The following is a 10757-nucleotide window of genomic DNA, read 5'->3' on the forward strand; positions in this document are numbered from 1 at the left end:
CTCCTTGATTCCGTGTTACTCATGGGACCTACGGCCAGGTTCCTATCGAATTAAAAGATACTAAAAAGTTCTTACCATTTTGATGTCAATTTTTAACTGGGCCTTGCCTGTTTGCCTTGGTCCCTCTTAACTCATGCTAGACAGTGTTCGGCTCGCTGGGCACATGCTTAGAGTGAATGATTGCTGCGACTGAGGTTACACATGGCGGTCGTCGTCTGTGCACATAGTAGAGTGGCTAGAGTCTTCACTGTGGCGTCCAGGCTGGACAAGAGTATGCTTGGTGGTGAAAGTGGTTTGCATTCCAGTGTATTTAGAGGATATTTACTATACTTAGAGGAAAAGGATATGGAAGAAGATTGTTCAGGGAATTTAGGACACATAGTTAATTTCGACTCGATGCGTGCTGAGATTCATTCACTGTCTATGATGTATTCTTCCTGGCCATTTCCCAATTAACGCACCATTTAAGGAAGAATCAAAGCCCTGGTTGGGATTATCTTTATAGACTTGCCAATACTGCCTCATAAAGGCTTTTAGTTCAGCGAAGAGCTCGTCAATCAGATTCAAATCAGGCGAATATAGGGGCAATATACCAGCTTTACCCCTGCTTCTGCACACATTCTCTCTAATCTCTCAGAGTAATGGAAGGAGGCTTTATCCATAATATGAATAGATTTTAGCTCTAGCCATCTTCCATAATGACGAAGCAGCTCCTTGATAAAATTTTCAAAGACAGAACCATTAGTGGAGCCTCAGAAAACACAGGATAGGACAACCCCATCTTGCGCGTAAGCTGGGAGGATTTAATACTGCTAATCATAATAAAATTAAGCCACTTGAGTCAGGGCAATACTAAGAGGAGACTAGCTAGTTCCTCTGAATCCTACCCTCTTATCATACCTAGATTCATCTATGCACATAAGGTGGTATGGGCAGAAGTCTGATATAAAATAAGAGTACTTATTCTATAGATCTGAATTTCCCCCTCTTGCTTTATATTTAGCAGCTTTTCTAGACTATCCTTCATACTTAAGAGCATGACTAATGCTGCATATGGTTACAAGCACCTAGAACTCATCCTATAGCAAAATAGCTATCTCATTAAAATATAAATAGGGCTTCTTAAGTAGGTGATCACAGAGGGCTTTAAGCATGATTAGTGTGAGTCTCTATGGGTGTCCGCCCTTATTTTGGGGTGCCTTCATATTTCCAAAGAGGTTCATATTAGTGATGTGCCTAGTGATAGTACTTAGATGGCAGCCAGCTGCAGTGGCAATCTAGGAGTGAGTAAGTTTATTACTCAAAATCATATCACAAATAGACTCCAGGGTCAATAGAGCTAGATTGGGGGCAATCCTTTTGCCCTATGAGGATGGTCAACATGATCTTGCGGGAGGGATCCCTTGGTACAGAGTGTGTTCATTGGGGGATATATCCATGTGGTCTGATGGATACTTTTGTATGTGGGGATACAGACTATGTAAAATATTTTGCGTTATGGAATGTCCAGTATAATGCAATACAAAGACCAGTAATAATGGCTTTAAAGACCTTTACATAAGTGGCTTAGTGTGTTTCATGTGAGGGTACCTGAAAAGTATTTGAGTGTATAAACATTTGCACCGGTATTGCAACCAGCTGTACCTCAGACCTGGGCTCGGTCTAGTCATGCCCTTCGAATGTGGCTCCGAGTGCCCGCCTTTCAGCTGAGCCACAGAGTCCAAAGGCATCGTCAGGTGTCAATTGTGTTGTTCACGGAATGCACACTTTACCACTAGGCGGGGCCTAGGCCCACGAGCTGTATGCATCCCAATTTACTATATAACTAACCCCTCGTTGAGGGCGACTTGGCGTTCCTCCATTGCCCGCGACTAAACTGGTTAGAGAGTGTTTTTGAACTAAAGACAGTCTGTCGTACCCATGGCCCACGATATGCACGACTGAAATCACAGCAAATCTAATGCACTCGAGTGAGAACAAAGTTGAGCCCCTGGTGATCTGCTGGCATCCATTCAGTGTCCTCCGCGTCCATCCCCCATTCCTTCAAGTCCACCTCGGTCGCGTCCACCTTCCAGTCGGTGCTAGTCTCGCGCGAAATCTCCCGCCACATCTTCAGAAAACTATCGCGGTTGTGGTAGAACATCATCCCCCATGGACGCATATACTCCCGGGCTCGGCGCCGTGACTGCTGATATCCAATCAAGACCGTTCCAAGCTTGGACAGGGCCACGATGCGCTTGCCTGCCTGTTTTTGTCCCTCCCAGGAGAAGAGATGGAGGAACTGGCCAGTAATCATGATATCGACCTGACCGTACAGCTTCTGTAGACCGAGGCACTCATCTCCGTGGAGAAAGTTGCCAGGAATAAAAGTTGCCAACAATCGATCGCGATCTCGATAGAGCTCGTATCCCAAGAGCCACAACTGCGGACTCAGATCAAGCGCCCACATCCGGTTGGAAGGAACGCCGCAAGCCGCCAGGAGTCGAAGATTCTGGCCAAGGCCGCACCCAAGATCCAGCACAATGCCTCCCTGGCGCGCGAGCTCAACCACTCGCTGGAACTGGGGGAACGCGGCGATCCCCGGCAGGAGAAACATCCACTGGCCGATACAGGGATATTCACCGTATTTCCACGCTTTGTCGCGCTGAGGGAATGTCTCAGATTCAGCTAGCTTATTAACCCGCCACTAAGAAAGAACAACTCACCACTGCATGAAGATGATTCTGCAGCTCATCACCGGGAATGTTACTCCATTCTTCGAAGATCTGTCGCATGGACGGGCTGAGCCGGAGCCCAATGTCTTCTTTGTACCAAACAGACGTGTCGATCGACATCTTCAGCTGGCTTGGATCTTAGTTAATTGAGTCTTAAAGAGAAATATCAGAATCTCCAGCGATTGACTGCGGAAGATGGGGGATTAAATGTACCGAGATGGGAGGTACCATGTTCAGCAGGAGACAAGTGGACGAGGAGAGACCGGTTCTTCACTATTAGAATTTGCTATTTTCGCTTTATCTATCCTATTTCTTGGTGTTCCAGCCCTTTCTCCGTGCATGCAGGAGAACAATAATATCCAGCTGACCACAAGTATAACCACGGCAGGATTCTTCATGAGTAAAATCTCCGACGCCCGCTAGAGCTTGCATGCAGAATGCATTCTCCTGAGCAATCATGTTGCACCGCTATATCTCTCCATGTCCATCCAATCTGCTACGCTCGATCCACCTTCTTTCGAGCAACACACACAGCCTTTGGCATCGACAACCCAACCCCCAGCCGTGACTCCTCCGCCAATCCCCTAATCATCAAATCAATATTATGCGCGTCTTCCAATTTTCCTGCACATTTAAGGCGAGCTGAAAACTCCTCCATGACCAGAATGTATTGGTCCCCATTCGCCTTCCGCAACTCCACCCGGTCCGTATAGTTGCATAGATGCGCATCCTCAAACCCACCATGGCGCGTCATCAGATGATAGGGGAGATCTAGGACCCAGTCATTGCGCCCATTTGACTGTGCAAATCGCAGAAACGCATCATGAGCGGGAGTGGCCACGTCACTCATGGCATTGCCCTTGACGACCTCGCTGTCGGGGTAGTTCAGGTCGTCCCACTGGATGTAGCCGCCTGGCTTGAGCATCTGGTGCGCCTGGTTGATGATCGGGAGGGGGTCGCTGTTCTGCACGACGAGGACGAGCAGGCGGAGGTGGACTACATCGTATTTGCCGCGGAGGTCGCTGGGGACGGTCTCAAAGATGCTCAGCTGGTGGAGCGTAATGGGTGGGGGAAGCCATTCGGGAAGAGGGGCGTTTGCCAGATCGATGTCAAAACCATCCAGTCGGATCGACGTGTACCGGATCACTGCAGGATCTCGGAGGAGGTCCAAGAGCCAGATCGCTGTGCCCGTAGCCAGATCAGCAATCCGGACGGGCGTGGAATCATCCTTGGGCAGCTGGATGGACGGATGGAGGTTGAATTGGAGGCTGTCTTTCCAGAGGTAGAATTGGTAATTCAGTCGGGATGCCGCGGTGTAGCTTCGATCGAGCATGTAGTCGAGCTCATTTCCGAGGTTGAACCCGGACTTGGTGATGTTGTCGATTTTGGTCATGTTGGGTTTGGTATATAGGAAATCTTGCAATGGGCTTCCGTTACTTGGGGGTATTCTGTCTCGACAGCCCAGGAGTCACCCTCATATCATGCACTATATATGTACACATTCCCTGCATCTTAATGATTTAGTTAGTCTATATTACGGCGCATTGCCCTCAAAAGTATGATTATTCCAGCTGAAGTGCTAGAAAAAAAAGTCAGCATACGTGTCACATCGACAGCATTGTGGTAATAATAGACGAACGGGGATCACATTTCGTACGATTTGGCGCCCCACTTGAGTCAATCCTAGGAGCGCCCGGCCGAGAAGACCATTTGGGAGAGTAAAGGAAGCTAATGCATTCAGTATTGACATTGTCGTCCTGCAGCTATGAAGGAAGAGGACTTGGGTGGTGCGCTACATATAATAAGCCCTCGCGTCTTGCTCGCTGGGCTGTATAAATCTGAAGCTCACTGACAAACACTACCATCATGACGATCAAGAACCTACGACTTGGGCTAGCCATTGGCCATGGTACAGGCCGGGAGCTTATTGCGGTTTTTAAGAAGGTCATCCAGGCGTTGGCAAGCAAGCACTCTCTACATGTCGAGTTCATTGAATCATCCCGCATATACCATTCGTATCATACCCTCACTGTTTCCGGGGAAGAGAACGACCTTATCAAGCACATTGCGGACGAGACCACGCAAGATGCCGACGAGTATCGCGCTTTCTGCGAGACAGCTGCAGCCAATGGGATTGCTGCAATATTCCGCACGGCAATCCACGCGCAGTCTCTCTATCTCGTTCGGGATCAACTGAAGGCCGTCAAGATCGAACATTTTAACCTGGGTGACTCTAAAGCCCTGCTCTTCATTCGGGATGAAGCGCAGGGCTTCTACGCTGGTGTCAATGAGTATGACAATGCCAACCATAGCATCACACGAAGCAGCCCCTTCAGTCGCTCCACCTTTGACCAAATCCTGGCATATGCTCTGGAAAGAGCCGCAGAGGAGTGGGGTGTGGAAAACGTCCCCAAATCAGTCACGCTTGTTTACAAGTTCCACCTCTTCGACGGGGTCTTCCAAGCCTGGGCACCACATTGGAGGTCCCGCTTCGGAATCGATGTCGACTTCATCCAGCCGGACACCATGAATCGGAATCTAATGGCCTGGGGCGTTCAGGGCCGCCGCATCATCATTGCGGGCAACGAGTACGCCGACATCATCCAGCCTGTTTTCTTGAAATGGTTCGGCAATTCCACCATTGAAACCATGTACGCGGAGAATGTGTACTTGAGCCCCAACCTGCGTCGCCTCAGCGAGTACCAGACGGTGCATGGGTCTGCGGATGCCATCGCCGGCCAAGGCCTAGTCAATCCGTTTGCTACCATCCGCGCCGCGGCTGCCATTCTAGAGCGGCATGGAGGATGCGCTGGCGCTGGATTCCAACGCCACACGGAAAAGGCGATTGAAAGTCTCCTCATGAGTCGGCTGACCACTCCTGACCAGGGCGGCTCGTGCAGCACAGACGCGGTAGTCGAGCATTTTCTGCACGCGATTAGGGATCCTATGGCTCCCGAGACACCTGTTGTCCACAACGATACGGCGGCGTCAGCACTAACAAGCAATGCCTGGATCGGTAAGAAGTCCGCCGTGGTGATAGTAGACTACCAGAACGACTTCATCGCAAGCACGCCTAGCCCTGCCGTGTCAGAACTGTCCAACACCATTCCCCGGCTCATACAATGCGCCCGCAAGGAGGGGCGCGAAGTCATCTTTGTGCGCTTTTTGGGAAACACCAGCTTTCAAGGACCCAGCTGGAAACACCGGGATACATTGCTCGGAAAATCGGAGAAATGCGTCGAAGGCACCTGGGGAGCGGAGCTTGGCCCGGGCATCACCTCTGCGCCTGGCGAGCGGATCTTTGATAAGAAGGCCTTATTCGATCCGTTCCTCGTTCCGGAGTTCTCAGAGTATATAGCTAAACAGGGCTTGGAGCATCTGGTGCTGGCCGGATTGTACAGTGATGTCTGCGTTGATGCCACGGCTCGGACGGCGTTCCAAAAGGGACTGTGGGTCACTGTTGTTGAGGACTGTACCGCTGCTTTGCATGCTGATCAGGTCAAACATTTGAGGTTCATGGAGAAGATGTATGGGGCACGTGTTGGGAAGGTGGCCACGTTGTTTGGGGTGAAGGCTTAGCTGAGTCTTTAGAGGTGTCGGATGTGACTTGGGATTGAGTACGTCGCTGTTAGGCTAGACCAGAGCGCTCGAAGGTCGAGGTTGGCGGAAGCGTGTCCTGTGGAAGAGTTGGGATCTTGGGAGAAACGCGTCGTGGCGACCTGCTTTCTCGGCTAAGCTATGGGAGCACCTCAATGCTGACCCGGCCCCAGTCTTTTGCCGTTTTAGGGTGGCTGAATTGTCCTTAATCTAACGGTGGGGTAATACTATGATATATTGCGTACATGCCGTTAGTAAGCTCCGCTGGAAATCACTCTTTGTTAGGTAGAGATGAATTTCTGGTCTATATACAGAGTAGAACTGGTTATACTTGCTCAGGGGTGACGTGCATCACATTAGGACTGCTATGGGTTATAGGTAACTAACTGCTGACATTATGCCAAATAAATAAACTGAGTAACTGTTATACAAAGGATCTTTTTTTTACCTGTTCCTCCAGGGTCCAGGGAATGGTAGTTAGTGGACTTGAATAACTAATAGAAGGTCACACTAGGAAGGCCTAGTTGGCCATAAGTAAGAATTACAAACTGTGTGCTATGCACCCTACGTCTTGGGAGGTAGAGTATCTTTACTATCTTTACTCGGGTGGTTCTCTAGGCTAAGGAAGTATGAGAGATATTCCTCTAGTAATAGGTAATATCTATAGGGAAACCCTAGGGTATGTTTAATATTTAGAATAAAGTAAGTATAGATAAGTTTAGGCTTCTTCATAGCACACATACGTTTCCCCGGAGCCGAGCTGCTAGCTTTCACCAATCACTTAATTGTGGTTGTGTGCAGAAAACCAGCCTTGTAACATGGACAAAGCAAACGCCAAAGTGGATCGTAACTTGGGGCTTAGGAATTGCTTATATAACATTTAGTTGTACTTCATCCCATCAAAACCGGCCGGGCTAGCTCAATCGGTAGAGCGTGAGACTCTTAATCTCAAGGTTGCGGGTTCGACCCCCGCGTTCGGCTCTTCTTTTTGCCCTTTTTTCTCTGTTGGACACTGTCAGCGGAGTTTGACTGGAGTAAAATGCAACCACTGTGGATGATTCTTTTTTACTTGCTGTCCATGATAGAAGCAGTGGTGGTCTAGATCCTGCCCTCAGCCCCGTGAGTAGTGGTTATTGCTGTTCCAGATGCAGCCTGTGATGGCTGGTGGTTGCCGTGCCCTAACAACTCGACAGCCGGATATATTGACATGTATCCATCAGTGCGCTCTCCGCAGTTACCTATGTCTCTTTACTGCAGCAAATCCGTACTCCACTTGACAGAATATTGCTTATACCTAGTAACATAGTAGATCTAAGCTTCACTTATTGCATTAGATGTGATCCCATTTCCAACTGGAACCCTTTTCAAGTAGCTTAGGCATGTTACGATTCTCAGTATCATTCAGCAGGGCTCATCACTAATTTTCACTCAGTCATGGGAACACTCGACTCCAAAGCTCATTTTCTTATCACGGTGCCAATATGGTCCATGTGAGACATATAGCCTAATTGCCTACAGAGCTCATGAACCATTCCAGAACTGAAGTACCATATTTCTAGTTTTGCAGCTGCAGATGATATGGAACTCTTTCGCATACAGGAGTAATGGGTAGCAAAACCAAGACCTAGAACTATGCACCCCATACAACACCATCAGCTATCTACTTTCAAGCCAGCTCTGACCAAAGCCCAACCCCCCGTCCGGAAAGAAAGAGTCCCACCCAAAGTCCGGCCCAAACCCTTCCATCCCCGCCGCCACCAGTCCCGCCTCATCAGGCGACGCCATCCGGCTCGAGCCGGTGTCCTCCCTCGTCGCCAGCAGATTATCGCACCACTCTAAGCTATCCCGCGCGGCTCGCGTAACCCACACTTCCACATCTCCCCCCGCCTCGACCGCCTCGGCCTGCGCGAGAATCATACTCAGAAACATGTGGCTTTTCACATTCGTCTCACCCAGCCGGATGCGCTCCTCAGAGAGCGCGATGAGGTCGCGGACAGCCTGCTTCAGGACGTCACGGTACTGGCGCGTGCGGTGCAACGTGCCGTTAAGGCGCTGATTTTCGATATGCGCCAGCAACTCGAGGCTGATGGCCGTAGTGGCGCACCGGTTGCCCTCGCGGAAGAGACCCCCGGCTGTAGCCATCAGGCGGGCAAAGCCGGGGTCCGGCTCGGGCGAGACCATGGCGAGGGCGGCGTCGAGACTGAGCTTGAGCGAGTAGTGGCAGAGGGGGTTGGTGCGCGCCTGGTTGCTGAAGGAGTAGTGCAGGGGGATCATGAACCGGCGGATGAGGTAGTCTAGCAGATTTCGTTGGAACGGGGTAGATCCGTTACCGTCTTTCATTTGGTGAGTGCATGCCTGCAGGGCGTTGATTAGCTCGGAGCTGAGCGAGAGGACTCGGTCGTAGGAGATATCGGAGTGGAGGCCGTTGAGGAGCTGGACAATGCGGAGGCGGACGGGCAGCGATTTGATCAGGGCGAGCTGAACGGATGTAGCTGTGAAAGTGTCCTTGGGGTGGGGGTGGAGTTCTGTCGTTGACTCGCCGAGCTTATCGTCGTTGATGTTGGAGGGGGGCTCGGTATCAAATTCATCAAAGGAGATCCTTGGCGGCATCGACGAATCCAGGGACGCCTGGACAACCATTTCGAGAATAGTGTACCAGAGCCTCCGGCGTAGTTCGGCCTGCAGGACCGATATAACCGGGAGGTGCTTGGGGTCCCGGTGCAATCCGACTTGCATGGCGCTGTGGACAAGCGATCCGATCGAGATCCATATCGTATCGCCGCCGATTGAGAAGATCTGCCGGGCCAGGATACTCAAGCAGTAGATTTGCAGCCCGGAGATGTCCAGGCGGTCCTTTTCCAGCGGCCCGGAAAGCCAGGTCTGAGCGGCGTAGATCCATTGCTGAACCAGGTCGATATTGCGAAGCGCCGCAGCTCTGTCCCCATGATCGTACAGACTTGATCCTATGCCAATGACGAGCAGAACTTTGAGGCATAGGCCAGGAGCCGCCCCGTCTGGGTTGTCCCAATATCTCTGGTACTCGTGCCAGAAAGTAGGGACGTGAAGTATCCGATGCCTGCATGTCTCGCAGATTAGTACCCTCCTAGTCCTCCCTCGGAGATATACATACGTCGATTCAAATGATGTCAAGAAGAGATCGGCCATTGCATCAGCCATCTCACGGGAAGGCGGCCCAGATCCGAAGCCCGGCAAAGGGAGACCTCTGGTGGGCCGGCAGGTCTTGATGCTCCTTGCTCTATTCTTGCATTTCCGGAGCAAGTCACCAGCCTGCGAAATCAGCGCCGAGGCTTCGGGCTCTTGAAACAAGTCGTTCTTGCTACGCCTGCCAATGATCTCACTGTAACAGGCAATGATGGCAGCGAATTCATTAGCCGCTCCCATCCAGCCACTCCTGCCCCAATCTCTTGACTTGTTCAGAACGGCTTGCCACTCTTGCGGCCCCGGCGACTGGCGCGCATAGACGTCGTGAAGGGGAGTGTCACTAGTCCGGGATCCCCTTGCTGAAGATTCTTCTAGCTTCTGTACCCGATGCAGAAGATCACTGACAGTGGCCCCCAGGTCATTGCGGTCAGGGGGAGGGGCCGTTGCCGCTGGTGCTGTGACCCCGGACGTGGATGAGCTGCTGCCCTGCAGTGGCACCGAGATGTTCCCCAAGTCCGCAGCTTGAGCGACTTGTCCGGGAGCCGAGCTGTCTGACGGCGGCCGGGGGCTGTCGGTATGGGGCGGCGACTCATGCTGTTGGGTACTCACGGCAATGAGCTTGTCATTCAAGCCATCCGTATACGTCTTGTATATACATTGGATCTTGTACCGCAAACAATTTGCGCACGGGTTATTGTGATCGCACTTGATCTTGCGGCGACGGCATTCCTGACAAGAGAAAGCTGGTCTTCGACGGCGACGCTGCTGTGGCTGCGGCTGCGGCTGCGGCTGAGTCTCCATGAGGTAACTGATTACAATCTCTCTTTCTCCTTGTCTCTTTTCTTCGGCCGAATCATGTATCATAGCTGTAGTAGAGAGAAATCGTGTGGACGATGGGTTGAGGACGCGGAGAATCATTGCCTGAGGCAGGTCTCGGCCGAAGCCGCATTTGTCCATTATGTCCGTCTCTTAGAGCCGCTCGGCAGAAGCACCGGAGCTGGTTATTACTATGTACCGACAGTATAGCTCTTCCTGAGAAACCTTTGGCTATTAAACTGCTGCTTTATAAGTAATTGCAATACTGCGTAGATTTTTGGCTGAACATGGTGCTGTGAGCATGAGTCGGGGTATGCTGATGAGAGACGTCTATCAAGCGGATATAGAGTGTAGATCGGCCTAAGAGGAAGAAGACTAAGCAACGTACTTGACGCTTATCAGAGTACTGATGGCTGATCATCTTTTATCTGATCGACTGGAGAATCAGGGGTGGAAAGGGTCGAAGGG

General features: G+C 51.0%; 4 protein-coding genes and 1 non-coding gene across 5 annotated transcripts; 2 read left to right on the forward strand and 3 right to left on the reverse strand.

The window, feature by feature from the left end:
- Positions 1-1957: 1957 nt before the first annotated feature.
- Aud_003639 (class I SAM-dependent methyltransferase) lies at positions 1958-2834 on the reverse strand (the record flags this gene model as incomplete). Its single annotated transcript, XM_043288587.1, has 2 exons — positions 1958-2644; positions 2706-2834. 2 exons carry the CDS (start codon positions 2832-2834, stop codon positions 1958-1960), a joined length of 816 nt encoding a protein of 271 aa, XP_043144522.1.
- A 376-nt stretch (positions 2835-3210) lies between these two features.
- On the reverse strand, positions 3211-4107 carry Aud_003640 (uncharacterized protein; the record flags this gene model as incomplete). The annotated part of the gene is made up of 1 exon (XM_043288588.1): positions 3211-4107. One exon carries the CDS (start codon positions 4105-4107, stop codon positions 3211-3213), a length of 897 nt encoding a protein of 298 aa, XP_043144523.1.
- A 473-nt stretch (positions 4108-4580) lies between these two features.
- On the forward strand, positions 4581-6293 carry Aud_003641 (putative isochorismatase family hydrolase; the record flags this gene model as incomplete). The annotated part of the gene is made up of 1 exon (XM_043288589.1): positions 4581-6293. The coding sequence occupies one exon, from the start codon at positions 4581-4583 to the stop codon at positions 6291-6293; it is 1713 nt and encodes a 570-aa protein (XP_043144524.1).
- A 926-nt stretch (positions 6294-7219) lies between these two features.
- On the forward strand, positions 7220-7292 carry Aud_003642. Its single transcript has one exon. It is a non-coding gene; the product is annotated as a tRNA-Lys (tRNA).
- Positions 7293-7967: 675 nt separating this feature from the next.
- On the reverse strand, positions 7968-10430 carry Aud_003643 (Zn(II)2Cys6 transcription factor; the record flags this gene model as incomplete). Its single annotated transcript, XM_043288590.1, has 2 exons — positions 7968-9387; positions 9442-10430. 2 exons carry the CDS (start codon positions 10428-10430, stop codon positions 7968-7970), a joined length of 2409 nt encoding a protein of 802 aa, XP_043144525.1.
- Between the last annotated feature and the right edge of the window lie 327 nt (positions 10431-10757).

This window comes from Aspergillus udagawae (genome assembly GCF_001078395.1).
Source record: "Aspergillus udagawae IFM 46973 DNA, scaffold_2, whole genome shotgun sequence".
In the NCBI taxonomy this organism is placed as follows: domain Eukaryota; kingdom Fungi; phylum Ascomycota; class Eurotiomycetes; order Eurotiales; family Aspergillaceae; genus Aspergillus; species Aspergillus udagawae.